The 24,972-nt window shown below is 39.0% G+C and overlaps 1 protein-coding gene across 1 annotated transcript; it reads right to left on the reverse strand.

The window, feature by feature from the left end:
- Positions 1 to 774: 774 nt before the first annotated feature.
- elmo2 (engulfment and cell motility 2) lies at positions 775 to 24,496 on the reverse strand. Its single transcript, XM_078248210.1, has 24 exons — positions 24,211 to 24,496; positions 18,794 to 18,858; positions 18,389 to 18,486; positions 18,088 to 18,128; positions 17,372 to 17,444; positions 17,228 to 17,278; positions 15,210 to 15,379; positions 15,003 to 15,102; positions 14,267 to 14,418; positions 13,392 to 13,470; positions 11,449 to 11,484; positions 11,024 to 11,074; positions 9,413 to 9,535; positions 8,237 to 8,356; positions 8,000 to 8,104; positions 7,804 to 7,912; positions 7,490 to 7,626; positions 6,656 to 6,819; positions 6,456 to 6,568; positions 6,246 to 6,353; positions 5,996 to 6,078; positions 5,804 to 5,881; positions 4,862 to 5,063; positions 775 to 2,151 (listed from the first exon to the last, which is right to left on the reverse strand). Exons 3-23 carry the CDS (start codon positions 18,464 to 18,466, stop codon positions 4,863 to 4,865), a joined length of 2,172 nt encoding a protein of 723 aa, XP_078104336.1. The 5' UTR covers positions 18,467 to 18,486; positions 18,794 to 18,858; positions 24,211 to 24,496; the 3' UTR covers positions 775 to 2,151; position 4,862.
- Positions 24,497 to 24,972: the final 476 nt, after the last annotated feature.

The raw sequence follows: 24,972 nt of genomic DNA on the forward strand, positions 1-24,972 counted from the left end.
TGGTATTGCCACTTCTACTGAAAGTGCTCATATTATGCTTTTTGACTTTTCCCCTTTCCTTTATTGTGTTATATATCTTTTTTGTGCATGTTTACAAAGTGAAAAAGCCCAAAGTCCACCCAAAAGGCACTTACCATCTCCAACAGTAAACACTGTTCACAAACTGCTCCAAACAGCTCTATTGTAGTCCAGCCTTTACTTCCGTGATGAACGTGCGTCACTTTAAATCCAGCATTGTTTACATCCAGGGAATATGGATTGCAGTCTTCTTCTCTGCCTTGTGGTGCATTGCTGCATATCTTGGCGTATTCGCCCACCTGCAGATCAGTGGAATAGGGTACAGTACAGTGTACAGTATCGTGTCAGAGCGCATGTATCATGTGCGTGCCTAAGATGAGCAAAAATGGGCACCCACTCATAGAAAACAACTCCATATAAATAAAACATCTGAATAATTCTTACACCAGTTTTTTTAGAAACTGTCAAAAAAAAACATTTTTATTAAGTGCTGCAGTTCTCCATATTTTCGTTCTTTGACAAACACAAATCCTAATTCCTAAAACTCACACTTTTCAATTATATATATATATATATATATATATATATATATATATATATATATATATATATATATATATATATATATATATATGAGAATATATCTTAATTCTTGTGGTTATATCTTAATTCTTGTGGTTGAATAAATCCAGGCTGGATCTTTAATCAAAAAAGGTAGCTAAGGAAAAGCCTTGGTCAGTAAAAACACATTTCAACAGTAGTTAGACTCTGTATTTATTCACACAAAACATAATACATTTTCTTCAATAAGGCAACACAATACTGTATATACATACAATGATCTATATGTATACCATATTTAGATTTGTTGTTATTTCTTATCTAACAACATGTCATTCTTTACTAGCACTAGCAAGTGTAAATAAATAGTTTAGCAAGTCATGTAAAAGAGTACCAGATAAACCTCAAGTCATAGTATCAGTACATCCAATGCAACAATCCTTAACACACTCTGGTATTTTGTGGTTATTGATATATTTTAGCTGCAGTTCGATGACTTGCTGGAACATAAAATAACATTTTTAAAGCAGTTGAAGGTGCCCTGTGGAATTTTCTTGTAAACAAAGGTTATGTTTACATTCAGTATTACTGATGTCTATATCTTTAAGTTGTAACAAACGTGTCTTCAACATATTTTAAATCCAGTATTGTTTACATCCATGTTTTATAGCTTGCAGTCTTCTTCTATCCTGTCTTTACTGGCGCATTGGCGCATGTATTAGTGAATTACCGCCACCTGTTGATCAATGGCGTATTGGACCATTGGCAGTAATGTGTAGCCTACTGCATGTGTGTTCTCGTTTGCGTGTACGAGACAAACAAAACAGGCACCCACTCATAGAAAAACAGCTCCACAGCACTACTAGGTCTAAACCTCCACAGAGAACCGTTATATCCTCCAACATCAGTTAAAAATCAAACAGCAAAAACATGATTTGAAAAAAACAACAACTAACTTCAAATATAATTCTTTTCACAAACAGCATCAACAGTAATGGCAATTTTCATTTTTTCCCATTAGCATTATAAGATACATTAACACTGACATCATTAGGTGCTGGAGTGGGTGTCATTGCTAATGAAAATGGTGTTAGTGTATGAAATACGTGGTTGTGACTTTAAAAAATGTGAAGACCAAAAATCGAGAAATGTCCATCCACAATTAATGAGTGTGTTGAATGTACTGTACAGAGTGACACAAAGTGAAAATGCTGTTAGCTTGACACCATTCTCTTCACAGCTGATAAGATTGTACAATCATTTACAAAAATATAATTCTATTCTGCATTAACAAGTGACAGTGATTAGTACTGGTTTAGAAGTTGACAGGACATTAAGTGACATGAATAAAATACACAAACCAATGACACTATGGAAATAAGAAAACATCAAGCAATCATAGTATAATTTATAACACTGTATAGAAAGCACAAAATACTGTCTGCTCTTATGATACATGAGCAGTATGTTCCCGATGCCCATGTCACTCAGCCGTTTTTGACCTGCTTCCATACATCTGAGGGTCGTGCTTCTCAAAACAGGCCAACAGAGCTGCTCTTTTATCCTGTTTGCCTGTGCAGTGTGACAAAAAGTCTGAAACCAAGCCTCAAAACTGCTTAATTCCATTACAACGGGCATCAAAAACTCTTGGAATGTCAGGTAAGTTTGTTTTACCGAAAAGAAACACCACTGTAACTTGTCACTATAATCTTTCCAAATATGGTAACACTTTATTTCAACCCAAATCTAATTTAGTATTTATAAGCAGTATAAAAACAATTAAAAATGGTTTATAGGATACTATTATGTAGTTGTAGCACATATGACGTTTGATGAGCCAAAGACAAATTTCCATCCTGGTGGACAATAACGGTATGTATTTTATTCTATTTTACGAGGACATTTTTAAGTGTTTATTATTTAAAAACTGTTACCCCTCCTATGAGGCATTCATAACTGGTGTGTTAACATTTAATCAGTGTTTGATAACACAATATAACATAGTTGTAATCATAATTATATTTTCAGTACTTTTAAATACATCTATACATAGTTTCAATCATGTAATCATCATGTAAACAGTTAAATGATTTATAACACTGTAAAATTGTTATACTATAAGCCGCTGGTTCTCAAACTGTGGTACAAGTACTACTGGGGGTACGCGAGTTCCCTCTAGTGGTACATGGATGGAATCTCTGATATATATATATATTTTTGTATTGAAATTAATTAATTTAAAAACATAATACCAAGAAATACTAAAAATAAGTGTTTGTTTAAGTATAATATTTTGTTTCGATATCAGCTTGCTACATAGTTACGTTCATGAACAGAGCGCGCATACATCCATAATTAGTTACAAGCTGTGATGGTAAGATAGTAAGCGGTAAGACAGTGAGGTAAAATGTATGGTTTAAAAACATTGCATTGTGGCTCCAAACTTTAACTATGAGGAAGAGAAGTGTGGATGAGGAGAAAATGTGGACGACCATAAGTGCTAGTCGCTTCTTAAGCAGTGGCGGAGAAGTCTCCACAGACCCTAAATATTGTTTTTAGGAATAAACCTGCCTCCTGCATGAACTGTCCTAACATTGGCCGTAATGGTGGTACTTAGAGAGCCTAATATTTTCTGAAGTGGTAAGTGGTGTAAAACGTTTGAGAAACACTGATGTAAGCCGATATACAGTATGACTATTTGTTAACTAAGATATATGATTATATATTATTTAAACTGTATACTGTTATCAAACGTTGATTAACTGTTTATACACCAGTACGTCAGTTATGAATGCTTCATAGGAGAAGTCATAGTAAGAAAAACATTAACACACATTATAGTATAATGTGTTGGAACTCATTTATAAGTTCACAAGTATATGACTGATAAGGCAATGCAGTGACTATGATTTAAAGAAGAGTTATTCATGTTTTTTAATGTGTTGGATGTCGGAGCTTTGGCCCTGACTTACATGAGCAACACGCTCATGGAATATTGACACACACATACACACACACACACACACACACACACACACACACAGGCAAGACACTACACAGTAGGCAAGGATATCTTCGCACCACATACTTGAACAGTTTAAATTCAATGGGATATAGCTTTTCACACTGTTTAACAAGCTATGAAAAGGTGTGTTAGTCTGAGAAAAAAGTGAGTCAAATGATCTAAAGCAGCATGAATGTTGAGTAAACAGAAGCCGTAAAACCATATCAGCTGACAGCACCATTTTGGTGCAGCTGAAACGATTAGAGTAATAATTAATTAGTTGATGGACAGGCAATTAATCTGAATGTTGACAAACACTTAAAGGGTAACTTTAACCTGGAGCCTATTATCCTATGTTTTTGTGTCTGACTGATGGGAACAACAATCTTCGAAATTGGTCCAGTATTAAGCAAGGCCGCTGCAGTCGGTATCAGCGAAACAAGCTACAATGTAAGTTATTGGGCAATTGCTCACCTTGAATTTACGTCCACAAAAAGTGTTTATTTTACTCCTTCAAAGCTTATATTATTGTTCTAATTGTCTGACAACATTGTGGAAAGGATCCCTACAAAATCTTTTTTGTTAACATGAAACATCCCCGAACTCGCTATCGCTAAACCCACCAGACTCCATTCAAATAAACGTCCTTTCACCAGAAACGTTGTGTTCGATCCCCTGTGTGTGTATCCCTCCTCCTGGCCTTGAGCAAGACACTGGCTGAATCTCGTTTCAGGAGTGTGTGAATGTGTAAACTCTCGGCCCATGCATTCTACCCTGTGTGACGTTTGACTGTTTGCCAGTCATGTAGAGGGACAGACTGAACAAAGTGAACACAAAACTGGAATAGTAGCCACTTCATCTTCTGTTGCCATGAACCACACTCATGGTTTGATTGAGCAGTTAAGCCACAATTTGGCTAAAATATATCCGTTCATCCATATTCCCCATTAGGCACAGTATTCCTTCACTTTACAGGCATTTATACCTTTAAATAACAAATAATTGGGAGGCGTTGCCTGGAGACTGCACTGATAAATGAGATTATACCAGCTCCGGTACTGCTCTGTAGTGGACCCTGACCTCTGAACTCACACATGACTGCTATTTGACTAACCATACAGCATCACAAACACGGATGGAGAGAAGTCTCCAAGGTTTTAAAATATTTTAAAAAAAAGTAACCTTATCTGGTGCACGTCTGCAGCTAAATTCATCAAAAGATCGAGTATACTCATCCTTGACAAACACACACACATACACACACATACACACACACACCTCAGCTGTAGTTGTAGGTAAAGTTATATGAGCTAGGCTCCTTCGGCACGGGGGGCGGGGCTTCTGGGATGGTGATGTTCTCAAGGTCGAGGAGGCGGAGCTTCATCTCCATGCTGATGAGAGTATCTAGGTCGCTGCGCGTCAGGTCACTGCCCATCTCTCTGCCCAGTAGCGCACACATCCCATCAGTCCAGATGCAGTACTGCTCCGAAAACATCACACACACACACACACACACACACACACACAATAGTGTGTCAGTCACAGTAGCTAGTTAGGTGATTTGAATGTCTTTCATGCAAATGTCATAGACATTTGAAATTAAATTTGCATGGTACTGACTGAGCAGCTTTTTTTCTGTGGTTACACAAATGATACCAGGTCTAAGCTAATTAGTTAAAGCAGCATTAAGACTTCTTTGGCCACACTGGCATGTTATCTCCTTATAAAGTGGTTATAGCAAACATGTTAGCAGTTGCCTGTTACATTACAACATTAGCCTTTATTTAGAGTCGTGTCTCTGACCACCTGAGGAATAATAATAAATGTATTTATGTTACTCCAATATATATTTTACTTTTAGCTTTGTTTTGGTCTCCTCCAACTCCTGAGGGAAATATCTGGCTCTTTAGCTGCTAAATGCTCCAAGTTAGTTTGTCTGCTGTTTTGTATTGGGCAGGTGGCATACTGTGGGTTTTTTTGGAGCTGAAAATAGCTGCCTGCTCTGCTGAAAGCATAGTTGATGAAATATGGTGTCAGTAAACCAAAACAGTAAAGTTGCAGCCCAGAAAACCAAAACAATAAGCTGAACAATGCTAAAATGGTACTTAGAGCCAAGGGGAACTGCAGAGTCATCACAAAAGTGACATCACACATATTTGACACATTGTCCAAGTTAATATTGAAAAGTGCAGCTTTAAGCCTCACTGTTGCTGAGCTTACCTCATACTTGTTGGGTGCAACAAAATTGAGTGTCTCATCGGGATCATAGAGGACAGAGAAGGCTAACTCCAGCACCTCCTGAGAGAAGCAACAAGGTACAAACAACAAACTCAGTGACAGCAGAAGAATGAATGAAAGAACAGCCATGTGACTAGAATGACAATAAAAAACAACAACCTCAAATAATATTACCTTGTTTTGTTTCAGAGCACTCTTTTCTTTCATATGAGGGCAGTCCTTGCCGGTCACCACAGACTTGATGTCAGACACGGGGACTGGGAGGAATTTAAAAGAAACAAACTTAATAATTAGAGAAGTTTATTAAGGTCAGTCTACTGACAGATACATTGTGGTCTGCTAGTGAATGTGTCATCATGTGTGTAATAAAAAGTTTATTAGCTGGGAGATGGAGCCACTTGAACGAAGAATAAAGGTATCTTACTCTTGTCACTAAGTAGCTCAAAAGGCACTTCACCCTGAGGTGACTCATCGAGGTCTCCATAGTGCAACACTTTGTGATTCAGTGAGAGTCTGCAGAACCAAAACTTCTCTACAAAAGAGGCAGGGAACACAATGCATAGCTGATCATCAACACCAGTGGTACTCCTTCAGTAGAAAAGAAGCATAGTGATTGTAATGATACTGTATGTACCTTGCCTTCGGCGGTTCCCCAACTTGCGGAAACAGCTCCCCTCACATAGCCGGTTGAGTCGCTGTTGCTTGATGAGCTCCAAGATCTCGGGCTGAATTCTCTCTCGCAGCTCACTGGAGGACAAACATAGCATGAGCGACAGGGACAAACACACGCGCACACAAATGTGTACAATACTATACTATTTACTACAGACTGACATGATGGGAGGAGACTGGAAGTCATCTTGGCTCATTCTCTCGGACTGCCGCAGACGCAGAATCTCTGAATAGTTGAGGCCTCGCAGTTTATTCTTCAGCTGGTCTAAAGATGACGGCTTCATCGCCAGAGCCCTGGTGATCTGCTCACGGACCACCTGCATCACCTGCTCAGGGTTTAAGCACACACACATGCACGGAATGAGTTGGGAAAGGTGGAGTAAAAACATATTTCTGTGATGGGCAGTTCAACGTTTTCAGATCTACCTGAATTGGTTTTAGTGAACTGTGAACATTGTTCAAGTTGTAATTTATAGAAACATTATTTTCCCATTCAGAAACTCATTCTGCTGACAGACTTCTTTTACCCATCGAAAGGCATGACTATTTCAAATTCTACGTCCTAGATGGTTCCAGGTCTTTTTAACCATAGATTCCTTGTCCTTTTAAATAAATGTCTGGACTAAGTACTTTGAATCCAAATAGACAGAATTAAGAATATAATTGTCAGGTATTATTTAAACCAAAAACCTTTCAACTGTCTGCTTCAGTGGGCTGAATACAGCAGCCACCGTAGTTTTGCATCTGTATTTACAAGTAGAGAGGATTTTATTCTATGAAAATTTCAGTTCTACAAAGTATAAATAACATATACACACACTGTATGTATATATATATATATATATATATATATATATATATATATATATATATATATATATATATATATATATATGGGGAAGGAGGCAAGGACACAAAAAAGTTGGGTATATACTGTATTTATATATGTATAAATATGAATGTGTTAAAGACTGCGAGAGCGCTTTAATCTATGACCTTATTGAAGTCCTCAGCTGTGGCCCTCATCTCCTTCCAGGTTTTATTAAGTAGCTGGATGCAGACACAGAAGAACTCCTCCCATGCCCGGTCATGAGTGAAGAACATAGGATGGTAGTCGTTGCAGCCCTCATTAGCTACACAAAAGAAAATATATTAGAAAGAAGAAATAGTAAATTAGTAGGAGAGGCATTTTCCGCTCTCATTTACACTATCCTGGGCTGAAGTAATTAGGCATTTTAAGATTGTGGATTAACAAAAGTACAATGGCTTCACCTTGTGTCAAATACTAATAATAAATATGATCTACTTACGCAATTCTCCAACCTGGAGGATCTCACACAACATTCGAGTGAGTTCGATGGCACAGCGGCCAAAGGGACATTCGTGCTTGTCCTCGCGGCTGCTGTTCTCCAGGACAATCTGTCACAAGTGAGAAGACATGTTAGCTGTGGCTGACTTTTCCACCTCTGTAAGATGAGCAAAGTCATGTCTGAGGCCAAAACTAACCCTGATGTATGTGTCCTGGTGAACCTTGGCGAGGTACAGCATGTTGTCCAAAGCCAGCATTCCTGGAGGAGTCTGGGTAAAGTCCATGGCCGGATTCACATGGTTCTGCATTTGAAACAGAAATACCGTGAGCCAGGAGACAATAAAGCAGTGTAATAAACTGTTTTTTATTCAAATCTATTCATACAGCTGTTTTACAAATAGTATAGAGGAAACAGATGTGTAGTGAAGACTCACAGTGAACCCCAGCATTTTATAGTCCTTGGAATACATGGCCTTTCTCTTTTCTGTACCGGTGGGGTCATTTTCTCCATCAAAAGCAATCCTTCGCAGCTCAAAAATGATGTCTCTCTGAGCCTGAACCACATCAAGACAACATGTTATCAGCATATCAGTTAGTCTGGCTATCACCAGACCAAGCTCAATATTTTAAGATTGAACATTAGCCTGGGGAGTCTGCTCTGTATTTTCTACTGCACAAGAGGCGTGATCAACGGGCATAGTTCTAATGACTGTACGCAATTGGATAGTCCTTCAACCAATCAGACCAACGATCCGGGTGACGTAGCAGCGACAGCGGCATCAACGGGTTGCTGCGCTTCGGTGGCCGGCTTGTTGAATGTAAACAAGAAGCTGCTTGGTCACTTCTCTATCGTCATTGTGTAAAACCTGCCAATAGCGCGCCAGGTGGATAAGCTAGTTTGTGATTGGTTCCCGCAAAATTGTAACAGAAGCAGGATAGATAAACGTACAGGTTTCCAGCCTGAGCTGCAGGGCGAAATCAAATCGCCGGCAGATCGGGCTGGGTTTACCCAGTCTACATATCAGCATAAAAAGTGACACTTTTAACATTATAGCAGCAAAATAATGACTTATGACTATTTTTTGGAATAAAAATTTGGAGGAAAAATAGATCAGAAATTGTGTTCCCGTCCGTGGAACTTTTACACAGTGCACTTTGTGCTTCTACACTGTAAACAAGCACTGATGAATACAAGCAGGAAAATGTTAATTATTTTGACTTTTATTCCCTTTATTGATAGGACCAATTAGGTCAGGAAATTGGGAGAGAGAGGATGACACGCACCAAAGGGCCGTAAGTCGCAACCAAACCCGCGGCCGCTGCGGCAAGGACTGAGCCTCTCAACCAGGTGAGCTAAAAAGGCGCCGCCCGAAAATGTAAATTCTGTATTCCTTTTTTATTCCCTCGTTACTCTTAAAGCAGATCTAAAGGACGCAGATCACCGTTCAATTATTAATTAATTTTGGTTCCAAATTCATTTTAGATGATTTTGTTTACATCTCAAAGGCCTTTTCTTTTATTTCACTTATCATGTGGGGGAATGTTTTAACACATGGAAATACATGATCCAATGACAGGCCGAACAGAAAATTCATTATCTAATTATTTACCTGGTCGTTGGGATCCATTTTGGTCATCATTCGTTCTTCCAAAAGGTTGAAGGTCAACACCTGCAGCACGTACAGCTGATGTGCCATTTCTGCTTTGATTGGTCGATTTCCTCTGATAACATGCTGGAAAAGAAGAGCACTAAGTTAACAGCAAAGTCACATCAAGTCACACAGCACAAAACATATCTAAAAGCTTAATACATTGTTCTCCTCCACTAATAGGGAAACTAAAGGTTGTCTGTAACGTTCGGAAAATAACCTTATGACTCAAGACAGAACGCTGATAATGCTAATCATCTTTATGGACTGATTATGCTCCGTGCATAATGCATTATGACAAAGAAAATGATGTGGTATCATGAAGCACACTGAGAGTCCAACAGGTCTCATTAACGGTGCACAAATTGGCAGGTTTTGGGTCCATCAGAGCACAAAATGCTGGAGCTGCTTCAGGATGGTTCCAGGGAGAAGGAGTGCAGCGTCTTCCACACTGACATTTGCAGCCAGTTCAGTCACTCACTTCCACAAGAGTCTGTGCCAAAAGGAATCATTTTCAGAGCAGATTTTCTTCCACTTCACAGACTTGCCATATCACATTTGTTGGTACTGTGCCACAGCTCTCCAAGTGAGTGAATCTTTACCTTTCCTGAACTGGTGTTCCCTGGGAGGAAACTTGCAGCCCCCCAACGACCACCAAACCCCAGCATAGAATAATCTCAAAGATGAACAGATTTTGTATATGTATTTTAGTATATAGGCCCTATTTTAAGGATCTAAGCGCACAGCGTGAAGCGCCTGGCACAGGTGCGTTTAGGGCGTGTACGAATCCACTTTTGCTACCAATCAGTGTCATCTCCCATTCCCTTTAAAAGCCAGGCGTGTGTGTACCTTGGCGCATTGCTATTATGATGGTGGATTTGCTAAGCAGGAAGGAGAGATTTTCAGGAGAAGAAACTGATCTGCTCATGCGTGAAGTGAAAACGTGCGAGCAGATCATATCATAATACTATTTCACATTGTAATTATTTCATGTTTTATCTTTTGCATGTTTGTGTGCTGCTGCATCCCTGTGTGTGTAACAAGCGTAGTGTGTGTAACAAGCGTAGCGTGCGCGTGCTTTGCACGAGCCTAGGCGCATTTTACTAATGCGCTGTTAAAATAACAATGAAATGCTGCATTATTGACTTTAGACCAGGTTTTTGTTGGTCAATGTGCGATCACTTTCCGCTGCCTCAAGATAGAAATAGGCCAAGAATGCACCTGAACACACCTCCCTGTAAGACCAGCACCCCCATGGGTGCACAGATGGGCGCATGTGCATTTGCTATTTAAACGACGCGGACGCTAGACGGGAAATTAACAACTGTGTCGGTCTTAAACTCGCAAAGACACTCGTGTCGGGCTTTGCGCTGCGCCCAGAAAGTTTCCAATGTTTTAATAGCAACTAGTTTCAAACACAATCTCTGAGAACTGCTCAAATCCTACGTTCACACCTAGATATTTTGCAGCCGTCTGAAAGCTAACTAGCCAGTGAAGCAGAGCGTGAACTCTGATATGCAGCTGTAATAGCCAGAAATACCTTCAGACTTTCATTTCAGACTTAATACTCACATTGAGGATGATGGAACGCAGGTGTTTCTGAGCCAAAGTGCTTGCCATTTCCTGAGGGCAAAGAGATACATTATTCCAAACCACAGGGCAGATGAGGGAAGATGCTTTAATATACAGCAAAGCAGTGCCCAGCAGTTACTTTACTCAAATCTACCTTCCCATTACATGGGAATTTTACTACTGAAATGCAGCAACACTCTGAAGCTACATTTCCATCACTGGTTTGAACCATTTGCCCTTCACGTTCTGTATAACATGACATCTTCAATCTGTCAACACAGTCTGTCTGCTGCTGCAGCAAGCTATGGTTCTATCTTAATTTGCATGGTTTATGCAGTGGCTTTCCATGACACAGAAAGAGATATGAAGAAGAAAGACAGGCATGGAGAGGACAAAATGAGATGCTGTGGAATGTGTCTACTCACAGTAAGGTGCTGCTCCAGCGGGTTAGTATACTCCTCCTACAGGTTGAAGGGAGGGAGGAGGGACGTGGGTGTAACAGTGATGGGAACAAAGAGCGCCCACACATGGACAATGAGATACAGGGATACATCGCAGACACAGCATGCAAGAAATAATAACATAAACAACATGTCAAATAAGAACGTCAAGTAGTCACAACACAACTGTTTAAAAAAAAGACTTCACATGGCCTACATGCAGTATCACGCCCACGCATTATGGGTTTATGCAACTGGTTGTGAAAGGATCTCACAAACCTAAGAGCTGTAAAATTAGATCAAGGTGATCTTTAAACCACCATTTATGCATGAAAATCACTGTGGTGTCCTGGTAGCTACCTTAGCGGAGATATTTATCATGTAACCTAACTCCATTCTAATGTTCTTAAATGTATTAATGTTAGTAATCAGTTCAACAGTGCCAACCACATACAGTGTATGTACTGTATGACCGTCTGCTGTATTCATCAAAAGAACTGACTCAGTTCACCCTCCAGTGGTCAACAACAGCAGCTGGAGATAAATGCATGTTCAAGGACAACTGTCCGGACATAGTGTGCGTCATTTGGCCCTCATTCAACTCATAATAACAATAAGGCAAATAGGCACAATGGGTATGGTATTTAAATTATACTGCATGGCACTTATCAGACTGCTACAAGCTACGATATGTGTTTGTGTTTTACTTGTTTTATTTAAATGGGATTTTATTGCGCTGTAGGATGTAATTAGCAAGTTTCTACCGTTTCATTTTTATTCTCTGTATTTTCCTCCAATTTAATTCCTGTGATATAATTTTTTCGGTTTAGTATAGAACTGCTTTTTAAAAAGAACAAGGCTTAGCGTTTACATAAGTAACACATACAAATCAAATATCAACATGATGAACCGTAATTATAAACGACACACGGGGGACAAGTGACAATGTATGAAACAGGATGAAACACTACAGTATGCTAGTGCACTGTGTGAGCTGGGACAGAAGTTATCACCGCAGGGTGAGCGGAGCACAGACAAATGAGACATTATGACAGTGATGAGCGACATACTGGACAGACATCCAAAGAAGCACTCGCTCCTTTAGTCTTTGTACTTTGGTACAAAGTATCTTTGGTTGTGCTACAAAGATATTCCAGAATTAGAACGCATCGGTTCGGGATGTTTCTGTCTGACTCTGTTAAATCAAACAGAACTTAATAGTCACATTTTAGTGTATTTGGATGTTATATGAATAATTTTTCATGCCACATTTGTTAAAGTCTTGCCCACGCTGCTAATACCAGGTTACATCTCATCATCATCTCAGTGGATTTCTCTCACCTTACTCTCCATCATAAGCACATTGTCAACTATGTGTACCACTGGCTGGCAAAGAGTCCAATCCTTGAGTTAATAGAAATAAGTGCTTTTCGCTAAATTTAGCAAACAAATCAATCCTTAATTATTGCATTCTGCTCGGATCCTATCCAAGCTCTTTGTCTATTTGGCACAAACTGTCTTCTTTCAGTTGGTCTACCTCGCTGAGCTATTCTGAAATAACTGCAGCATAACAAATGTGCAAACTTCAAAGGAAAGCGAGTACTATTTTGAGTGAGTGTGTTATTACAGCGATGACTGTCAGACAGAATCATGACAGCTGGCAGACATACTTCTAACTAATGAGATTAGTTTGAGTAACCGACTGCTGCAAACATTAGCAGCCAGGGTGGGGCAATACCTGCAGCTCTCTAACTCCAAAAACATGTCACTATTTTGAATAAATGTCAGTCTATTACGTATGGGTGGCTTTTTTTAGAGCGTAACGTGAGGCTGGAACATGGTTAGTATTCTAGCTATGTCTATCTATTATGCATATTCAGTCCTTTTCTTTAAGAAAGCACATTGTGCTTCGAGTTCTGGGCACTGACCTGCCGTCTGTCCTCTGGTGCCTTCAGGAAAAGAGCGTTGATGAGAGCGATGGCGTAGGTTTGGATCTCCTGGTTTGACCTGAAGGGATATCAAGCATGTAACAACCAGTTAGAAGCATCGTGCTCCACAAATGTCCATACAGAGTTTAAACTACAGGCTAACAACTATGCAACGTAACAATTCATCTTACTTTTATCGCTATCGGTACTAATACTTGGGATGGGTGCAGGATTTTTAGAAGTCCCTCTTTCACACAAACAGCTTTGAATAATGGTATGTTATTCTTCATTTTGTTAAACAAGCAGTAAAACAGTATCTTGGAAATTTTAAACGTCTTTGGCAATATCTTTATTACCATAAAAAGACCAAAACCAACAATGAATGGATCCTACTAACAAGTATCGTACCATCCTGCTGCTGTAAATATACCAAATGTGTATTAATCTGCTGCTGAAAGTAGTCCCTAACATTTGCAGTATTTGCTTCTGATTGAGTCATGTTTGCTTAAAACTTACAGTGCCCAGCTGTTTTAGGAAATGATGTACATAGAGTGTATATGTGATCTGTTTATATCTTCAATAAGAACCAATGGACTTGGGGCTGGGAGCCACAAACAGGACAGACAAGTATCTAACGCATTGTTGGGTTTTGTTTTTTTCATGTACAATAAGAAAAATATAGAATAACACCAGCCGTGGTGTTTGATTGAGGTCATCTAAGCATCCTGAACTCACCCTTTAAATAGTGCCACGAGCTAAATAGCGTGGCAAATGTTTTATATTTTATTTCCTAAGTTACCCCACACTGCTACATTCACTCATCTGCCCCTCAATATCAGAGTGCGTGACGCCCCTGTGCATGTGTGTGTGCTCACACTTGCAGGTGCCCGATGAGCTGTCCCACGGTGATCTCCTGTGCCACTCGATGGTAGAGGCTGTGGCTGTTAAGGACCATACTCTCGAGGATGGCTAAAGAACGCTGCAGGATGGACACGTCCACCATCGGCTGGTTCACGTAGCCTGCAATCTGAGTGAGAACAGAGGAGAAGACCAAGCAACATGAAGATTACTCTGAATCTTTAACTGCATCAACTGTGTGTGTTTCTGAGTCAATTCAAGAGCTTGTAATCCGTAAAAGATTAAAATCACCAAAAGTAGAGTTCCCTCTCCTTATGAAAACGTAAATCTATCTGTAAAAGAAAACTAAATCAAGTAAATTCTCGTAGTATGTGTATTTCCTTTTGAAAACTTTGTAAAGTGTCTTTGACTGTTAAAAAAGCGCTAAATAAATCAAATGCATTATTAAGCTTATTATTATTATTATTACTATTATTAAGAGTTTTCCCCGAGTGACTGTCAAGGCCACAAGGTTTTCAGAAGAAAACACATACATACTGTAAGGAGCTCAAAATAATGTGAGGAGTTGCTAGGCAACGGCACCCACTCATTTCATGCATGTAGGAAGAAAGGTTGCTAAAGTCATTAAATAAAAGCATATGCATAAAAAGGAATAAAAAAGACCAACCATGACATTTTAAATAGTGCAGATTTGTCCAGTGGGCTCTGTGAAACTAATGTTGGATGAATTGCTCATTTGCTGGAGGAAAGTACCTGTTTGATGAAGGAGAGGGAGATAAGGTCCCAGGAAACAATGCCATGATCCATTAGCTCCAGGAAAGCAGTGAGAGTGAAGGCCAGCATTTCACCAAAGCTGAAGGAAGCAAAGAACAGTTAGTCATATCATCTGACCAGGTCTGACTACCAAGAATTAATAAAACGTATATATAAAGAAGTAAAAATATGACAATTTGTGCTCACTGGGTGCCACTCTCAACAAGACGTGCCAGCGTCCCAATGCCCTCCATATTGATGAACTCCGCGGCAAAGGTTGGGTCTGCGGACAGCTTGGCGAGCTCTTTCAGCGCCTCCAGGCGAGCGTCGATACCGTGGGACTGGATCCTTTCCAAAAGTTGACGAGCAGCACGAGCCTGTCAGACACACGAAAGAACATCACTTTTATGATAAGTTTACTTCATCCACCCATACAGACCTAAGTAGTACTTGTTGTTGTATTTGTACATTCTGTTGGTTTCACGTATTTGAACACTGATGCATTGTCTCCATATACTTTTAGTGCTAAATAACTATAATGTCTAGCTGTTTAAATATTATAGACTGTTTTATATGTTGCCAATCAACATGGGGTGCCGAAGTAAACTTGTTTTCAGTATTTTTGCATTTCAAGGAAACTTTTACCTGTGTTGAATTCATTTGATGAGACTACACTCTATGAAAAGCAGTATGTAATGACAGGTGTGTCTGAAGTGTCACTACAGCTTCAGCTCAACATAGTTAACAAAGCCTGTATGATATAAATTGTACCTGCCTTTGTCGGAAATATTATTTTGTGTTCAGATGACTACAAAGGCTAGAAAGCAAATAAAACATTATTAAGGGCTCTACTGATGGGAATTTAGGCACAGGGCATGAAGAAATGCACTACTATTATAACAGGGTTTCTGCAGATTTCACAAAGTCAAATTTAAGACTTTTTAAGACCATTCTAAATGTAACTTTAAGACATATATCACGACATCCCAAATAAAAGAAAATCATCAGATGTCAGAGTCCAATAACATAGTCTTCCCAGATTTCCTCATTCGCATTATAGGACTGGTGTCCAGTCACCACGTGGAGGACCCAGAGCACCTTCCCATTTTAGTGTTAGCCCTGATCCAAAAGTGACATGGAGGTCACGTAGGGGAGTTGCGGAGCTGCTGTGTGGGTCTCGTCTAGGCAGTGTGGAGGTAATGCTGGTGCCGGGGCTGGAGCAGCCAGATACTTGGCAGAACTGGCTGATGGCTATCGTTTGTTGGAGCCAAGTAGCGTTAAACTTTCACTTCCCTGTAGCTAAAGAATGCAATCCGTTTTATGTCTATATAATATAATATATAATATAAGTGGCATGTTGGTCTTATTTGTAGTCGTAATACAGCGAATTATATTTGGACAAGCAAAAAAAAAGGAAAAACATTCTAAAGGGCTGTGGAAGCATTTCAGTGAGCATTAGAGGTAGCGTTACATGCATGTAGGAAAACTAAGACCTGTTTAAAATTATTTAAGACCTAGAACACAAAGCTTTAGCAAATATAAGACTTTTTAAGGCCTTAAAGTTTGATTTTGAAATTTTAGACTTTTTTTTTTTATTTTTCAAGACCCTGCGGAAACCCTGTATAAACAAACTACTTTGAATATGATAGGTCAAAGTTAGCCAGGAGGTCGGCCATGAAAAAGACCCAAGTTGTAATTAATCTGAATGATTCCTTAAAGAACAGCCTAGTGCACAGTGCATTGGGTGGCACTTTGTTTTGTGTGTTGTGGTGGTGGAGGCGTGAGGTGCACCCACAGTGCATTTGGGAGAAAGGGTGAGATTAGGAAGAATATATTATAATACATTATGTGTAGATAAAGGGTGTGGGAGGCTGGCATCCACCATGGCAAATCACATCAACCCCTTTCATTCTTTTCAAAGCGGTGCTCTCCGACCATCATGTACTAACAGGTCAGGTTATCGAGTACAGACAAGCGTGTCTTGAGAGGAACCTTGCAAGACACAAAAAGTTTGCCTGTACAGAGGTAGAGTGTGGTGATGTTCATGTTTTAAGACCTTTTCAAGTCACTACACAATAAGAATTTGATAATAATAATAAACAATAAGCGAGGAGCCAAAATACACACCATTTACTAGCTAACTGTATCTCATTTTAAGGAAAATTACAATTTCAAAATGTCCTAATAAAGACACAACTGAACAGAAATGAACAAAAGTGACTCACAGGGGAAATGGCTAATCGAAGGATGGTCCCGTTCTTGATTTCACCACGGCTCTATAAGATCATAAAGGAAGAATTTTCCTACACGTTCAACACCAATTTACAATGCCATCAACACAAGCTTAGAAAAAAAACAGTGAAGCTCACCTGCTCAGTAATATAAAGCTGAGGGCCATCAGCATAACGCAGAGCAAACTGCTCGGATCCTGATAAAGACCAGCTGAGGATGAGGACAGAGAGAAGAGGACTGTTAAGAAGTCAATTTCATTAGTAAAGTGTTAGATACCAACTAAAGAAGCAGTGGGACATAAAGTAAACTTGTTTTAGTGCAGTATACTTTTGTATGCATGAACAAAATGTTGTTGAAAGTTGACATTTCTCCCTCCAGCAGATGTATTAACACGGGTGTCAAAACTGAGAGAGTGGAGGAGAATTATTCAGTGGGTGTTAACAGTGAAGTGCAAAGAATCCTCAGTTTAAAATGTAAAAGGGAAAAGGGAGGAAGTGGGTAGATACAGCCAAAAGGTGGATGGGTGAGATAAAATATGCAATATTCATCGCTGAAGTTCACGACAAAGCACAAAGACAACAGTGAAGCACAAGCAGACGTGAGATAAAAGAAAGAAATAATGGGTAAGAATGGTTATGTAAGGTTTCAACGGTCAGATCTCATCTCGGTGTGCAAACTACTGGAACGCTGTGATACAACTGGTGTCTACACAACTGCAACTGCATTTGTTTTAGTCTCACATCATAGACGTTATCAAATTTTGCTACTATTCAATCAATTGGTAATTAAACAGAAAATCAGGGGCAATAAAATTCATCAGGAAACTATTCAAATGTGCGGGAGTAACGCTTACCCATCACATACTTCCCGTATAATTGAAGACAAAGGTCTTTTCTGTAAACAGAAAAAAAAAAACATTGCAAACATACAAAAAGACAACTATTACAACAATGGCAGCTTATGTTAAGAGCGCTAACTAAAAGAGATCTTAGCATTACTCATGCCTTTCACATTCAGAACAAATTAAAGCACGATTTCCCTCTTCAATAATGACATTACTTTCTAAAGGTTAAGAAACTAACAGTTAACAGAAGTTGAGTTATTAGAGGCAAACCGGAGATGCGTTTAATGTCACATTTTACGCAAATACAGACCTGGTCCATCTCTATAAGCTGAGCATTAGCACCAGGCCATTCAATAGCAACCTTCACGATGTCGGCTGGGGGCGGCATGGCTGTCTTATTGCAGCACCCTACAGAAGAAGAAATAAATTAGTTTTCTCTCAATACAACTTGACCTGTTGGACAGTATTTGACAACAGTTGTTAAAACACGTTTTATATCACTTGAACACTGAATTAAAATGATAAATAATGAATCATGTTTGACAACTCACCTATTCAGAATGTAAGACTAATTTCATTGTTGTAACTCAGTGCTTTTCTTATTCTGCACTCCTACAGAATGTCAAAATGTTTGGACTCTGGCCGAGTAAAACAAATTTTGGTTTTCAGTCTAATGATAACCTTCAGAATAATATGAACTGAAGGTATACATCACCTAATGGAGAAGTGTTGGTCAATCCCTGTCACAGTTCTGCTGTATAAACCACTGAGTCAGCTCCCCTGGGAACACAGAAACCCACACAGCCGTGGTGTCAGTGCAAAACCTTGTTTTCCTTAAAGCCCAAAGGCTCAGTTTGCTCCATCTCTGCATTTTCTCTCATCTGAATCTGTCAGTGAACGGATCAATAAGCATGACTGTTTTACAAGACCACCCACACACACTAGGCTTTGGGTTTCCTGTGCTTCGTTGCTATTGACATGTTGTTATTATTATTTACACCCTATTTGTGTTAAACTTTTCTTTACCTAACTTTTGTTTGACATTTTCTCTCAAGTGTCCAACCAAATTGGTTTTGTTCCAATCATAGTGGCATCATGCACAGCTTTGAAGAAGACAAACTGGGTTTCTGTTGTGAAGAAATAAAAAAAAGACACAACATAACATGCAACATAACTATTTCATGGTGGGACCTATCGTGTCTGACCTCTATATTATCGCCCAATTTCAGCTTATCACAGATTTGTTGGCCGACAAGTTAAGAAATTGCAGCACTGAAAGATAGATAGATAGATATATTTGAGGTAATTTGGAAATATCTTGCTTACAGTTCTTTAACAGTCCAATTTAAGGTATTATGCTGTATCAGCTGAGATATTGTAATAGTGTATATTGATATAGCTATAAACCTCAAAATCCCATCCCATTTTGCATTTGAGTAATGAATACATGAATTCAAAATCACATTATATGTACAGCATGCCCCAAAAGTTGTGCAGAGATAACTACAACTTAGAAGAAAATGGAATATAACTGTCAGGCTATCTGCTCTCAAATTACATTTAAATGCTAACTCTCATGTGGATAACATATTTATACTAATTCAATTTTTACAACTTTTTAATGCACATCATTGCAAAAGCACACTATTAAAACCCAGAAACATGTCCTGCTTATTATATTAGCTACATTACCTCACCTTTAGCACTTGATTTTACTGGTCACTTATTGAACGTGTTTCATTATTTGCTCTAAAATACAAAAGGAAGACGAACACAGTAGCGACCAGTCTTTGGCAACTGAAAGAGATCTCTTTCCTTTTGGGAGCATGAAAAGCTGTCATACAGACTCTGCTCGTGATTGAAAGTCAGTGGTAAAGATGAAAGGACCGACAGGATGAAATTTGGGTGGGGAAAGTGAAAGTCCCTCCCTCGTTACCACCAAGGAGCAAGGCCACCCTTGAGGAAGGCCCTTAACCCCAAGGGCTCCACCAAATGAGAATTTGTTCTCAATCTCAATTACCTGGATAAATAAAGGTTTAAAAGAAAGGAAAAAGAAAATATGGCTCTTTGGATTCAGGGTGCTTTCAGAATACAAAACACATTGTAACGACTTACAGCTGCTCAATTAAAAAATAAATCGTAATCACCAAACTGCTACGGCTATAATAAACTGAACCAACCTGAATCAACCACCAGCTTCCCAAGAGGTTTACCAGTATTACAGTACATCTCTAGCACTGCGGCACCGTCTTTCTGAGTTTGTCTGAGTCTATAAATAATATGTTAACCGTTCACTGTTCACAGTTTATGACAACAATAGCTCTGACGGATGAGACAGTTGGAATACAAATTTAAGATGTAGCACGCCTGACAACAGGATCATCGCATTGCATTCTCCACATAATTTGTCACAAATTAGAGAGACTAACAGACTGAGATAGGGTGATGTATACTACAACAACAAACAACAAACTAAGTTGGATTCTGCAAATGATACAGAGTGAAGACTGACAATTAAATTCAGATTCCAACCAGCTATCTGATGGAGAGACTGCACTGCCTCCACATCTCCAAGCAGACTGCCCATCACATCACATAGCCTAATCCGTAATCTCTCAGCCTTTCTGTAAAAGTTTGTTCTTGTACTAAAATACATGGAGAGAATGTTTTCCAAAAGTTCTGGTGCTAATCTACATTTTTCAGCACTGACATTTGGTTAAAGACTTGCAAAATGTTAAGCAGTGCTACAGCTATGTTATCTATGCAGCATAGTTATTTTCCTGTGTGTCCAAATCATTGTGCAGCATGTAGGACTATAAATGTTTATGAACAATAACAATCATATTCTTTTATTTTATGTGAATAATGATAAATAATTGTTTGTCTAAAACACTACAAAAAGTGATTAAACATTTGAATCATCTATTAATAATTTGTCAAATAATTGACAATGCAAGTGAAAATGACAGTTCAGGTTTAACTTCTGAACATTATCATGCAGTCAAATGTAATGAACAACAAGCAGACAATTCCAGAGGTGATATTAGGTGTAGCCTAATTTTTTATTTTCATATCACGTTACTAATAACATGAACGGTGGCTCCGATAGGGTTGGGTGATATGAAAAAATCGTCAAAACGATATGAAAATGTCTACTGTATATATTTTTCTATATCGTTTCTATGGCAATGTCGAAAAACCAGTGGCCGAATAGTGTTTAGGCAATATTTACGTAATTTGGACTACGCTTTACGTTATCTTTGCACTGTATGTTCCTTTTGATGTGTGAGAATGAGAAAATACTCTTATAGTCTTATATACGTTTCATTTGTCAGGTATTTAATTTACACAGGAGTATACAAAAGTAGGCTTTAACGTGTGGTTATTTCATAAAGACAATTTATTTGTTAAATTCACCAAAATCTGCTATATCATGATATGTATCGTTATCGAGATATGGAATGACCTATATTGGGATAGAAGATTTTGGCCACAATGCTCAGCCCTAGCTCTGATACATAATAATATAAGGTATGTTGTTCCAATTAATAAGTCATCTATTTACGTACAGATTGGCCTTTTACTGAAAGCTGTAATCCCAACAAGACCCTCTGATTTAGTTGTATACATATCAGATCACTGTCTACCAAAGATACTAATAAATAATTTGATTCTTCAGCATAGTCTGGAGAAGACTGGTTTATGTGAAACATGGCTAAACCATTCAATTAAATCTCCCCACCTGACTTCCCTCATGTCCATGTTGCTCAGGCTAGTCAACAAGGTGAGGCGCAATCTATTAGGCTTTTTTTTTTTTTCTTTTTTTTTTTTTTTTACCTTTTTAACCTCCAAATTTTATATAAAATGTAACTTATTTGAGGCTCTTGAATGAAAACAGTCTCCTTCAACTATGAATTCTTTTATGAAACAGACTCAGAGAATATATATTTCGGACCCTGTTACTCATTCTGATGAGATTTTAATTATTGCTGATTCCAATATTCACCTGAAGTGTTGATCCTCTATGATGTAAAGCCTTTCTAGCATTTCTTGAAACTTTTGGTGTCACTCAGTTTGTAGACGAATCCACTCGCTGCAGTAACACCCTTGACTTGATTCTATCACACAGTATAGAAGTTTCTGCTTCGATTGTCTCTCCTGTCACATCCGTGCTGTCAAATCACTTTCTTTTCAAATTTGAGGCGACACTAGCCTGTCTTTGTAATGTTGGTGCTGATGTACTTACCTCTCGCCACATTGGTCAGTCAACTTCGACTGTACTTAAGCAGACATGCAGGAGATTGGAACGTAAATGGCGTAAATCATACGGTTAGTTTTCTATCTCTTATGGCACGATGGTGTATTAAATGATAGGTATGCTAAAGCAGCCTATTTCTCTTGCTTAATCAATAACAATGACCATAATCCTTGATTTGTTTTTGACACTGTAGCCAAAGTTATCCAAAAAACAGCCGTCTGTTGCCAACCCTTGACAGCTCATGATTTTTCCTTCTTTTTTTTTCTTCAGACAAATAAATGAAATTAAATACAAACTTAGTTTCCTCATCCCCAGTTACTTCTGCAGAATATGCAGTGCAATAATGTTAATAAGTTAATAATAAGTTTAAGTTTGTAAGAACTTTCTGTTCTTACAAACTTTGAGACTATCTTGGCCGTCTTGGGCTCTCTCTCTCTCTCTCGGTGCCCCATTGCTGATGTTTTGGATCTGGATCTTTGTCCTCCAATAGATTCAGCTTCCCCTCTTGTCTCTCTCTCCCTTGTGTGCATGTTGTACTTGTCTCTTACTTCTTCTGTGTGGTGTGCTTGAGCTTTGCCTCTTTTGTGTTTATGTGGTCTGTCCACTTTCGGTTGTGTGGTTCACCACAACCAAACAGGATCTAAGGAGGTTGTCATAGCCTGTACAGATTCTAAAGCCCCTTTAGGGAAATAGTGATATTGGGCTATAGCGGCTATATAAATAATAAAGTGAGCGAGCATGCAAAGAGCCCTTGAACATTTATTCTTATCAATTATACCTATGCTGTTCCTGCTAGGACTTTTTTGGTTGGTCAGCAAAGGAAAGAACAGAGATGCATGCTGATGGCAAAGTAAAGTGTATGTATTGTCATTGTACAACACAGGGTTGCAAAACGAAATGCAGTGTAGTCCTTTTATGCTACACAAGAAAAACAAAAACAGTTGTGCATTCCTGTAGTGATGGGAACTGTTTACTATCCTTAATAACGTTACTGATGTTTCCTTTACTGGTTGCGTTATATGACTGTGTACCGGGCTGCACTAGGCCTACTGACCGGGAGGTTTTAACAGAGACCACTTAGCAACACATTTCGCTGCACGCTCTGCAGTGGTAGCATAGCAACAACAGCGAAGGATCTCATGCCTGAAAAGAAATCTCACCCTGTGGTCTGAGCTTCGACCCAAAATAATTTTCTTCTTCTTTCTGTCCCCCAACAGCTACTTTTCACTACCACCCGGATGTTTCTGACGCCATTTTACTATTCTTATAATGTGGTTAGGGGCTTCTGTCTAAGCTGCTTCAAATAAAAGATAACGTAGCCTGTGAAGCGCCTAACTTTTATGATAGCTAGTTAACGTTAGCTCGTTGATCATGCGTAGTGGCGCCTCCTCTGGTCAAGCAATACCTATTAGGAGATGACTGCTCCGTTTGTGAAGAAAAAACAGCTTCTACAATTTTCCTTTATCCCCATTCTCATAAAAAGATCATTAAATTAAGGCAAATGTGACTGCTACAGTCTTTTGGCATTAAAACGCGATAACAGTCACCCGCTTGCATGTTAGGAGATGGACCGTTTGCTGGCATCATCTGTTAGCTATTGTCTCACAGACGTTTGAAGTCTGCTATTGCCGTCAATACACGCTTCTTGTATCATAAACTTATACAAAGGTGTCAGGCCTAACTAATAGTTGATCGATCAGGCTGGGCTGAAGCTACGGTAACCACAGGGAGCTCACACACTGATGCAGCAACGGCTGCGATTTGCCACCTTGTGAAATTTAGCGAAATCAATCACAAGTTCGGTTTATTCAACAGCGGTAACGTTACCACCTCTCGCTATTCTGTGTGAAAGTAACAGTTAACAGCAAACTCACTCGCTATTACAGTCAGTACCAGGGTTATTCCTCAAAAGGCGGCCAGTGTTATTCAGTCATGTAGCCAGTCTCTGCCTGCTCCTCCATTGCAGTCATGATGGAGCCTGTCTCCGGGCGGCTGTTCAGATGATGGTCCTGATGCTTTCTGGCTCTACTTTGAAACTGCTGTATGATTTTACTGAAGTCTTCTTCGCTGCTAATGTCTGTGCTCAGTGTTACTCACCCATTGATGATGCTCTCAATTAATCTCTCTCTCACGCTCTCTCTCCAGTGAAATACTTTTGGAAAGGAGACACAATTCCACGCCTTGTAGGCGGGACACAATGTAAATGTCACCGTCTGCTAATGAGGTAGGCTCTTCATCTAATTTCATGCACACTCAAACTGTTTCTGTATGTAACGTTAGGCCTGTTTGACTTAGTAAGTCTCGAGATGAGACATCCTACCATATAAATAAAATGGATCCTACAGGATGTCGGTATCCATGTAGCCTACTTATTTATATATATATATATATATATATATATATGTGGTTTGTATATATATATATGTGTTGTGGTTTCAAGCCCAAAACAGGAAAACTTTAAGCTGAGAATATCATTAAATAAGATGAGGTCCATATGTATTTTGCTCAATATTTCATTCCATAAATGCAAACATTTGAGTTATGAAAAAGGATTTCACAGATGCAGGTTTTACGAACAAAAACAGTCACAAACTACACATCCATAAATACTGTAGGGTGCACTGCACATCTTATCA

This window comes from Sander vitreus, chromosome 4 (genome assembly GCF_031162955.1).
Source record: "Sander vitreus isolate 19-12246 chromosome 4, sanVit1, whole genome shotgun sequence".
Lineage (NCBI taxonomy): Eukaryota > Metazoa > Chordata > Actinopteri > Perciformes > Percidae > Sander > Sander vitreus.

Excerpts from the sequence above, each read along its gene's own strand:
- elmo2 (XM_078248210.1), bottom strand. The coding sequence starts at position 18,466 with ATGCCGCCCCCAGCCGACATCGTGAAGGTTGCTATTGAATGGCCTGGT. Across the intron at positions 9,536-11,023 it reads TGCGTTCCATCATCCTCAAT|CATGTTATCAGAGGAAATCG; the intron begins GTGAGTATTAAG and ends CTTCTTTTCCAG. Across the intron at positions 6,354-6,455 it reads GGGGAACCGCCGAAGGCAAG|AGAAGTTTTGGTTCTGCAGA; the intron begins GTACATACAGTA and ends CCTCTTTTGTAG.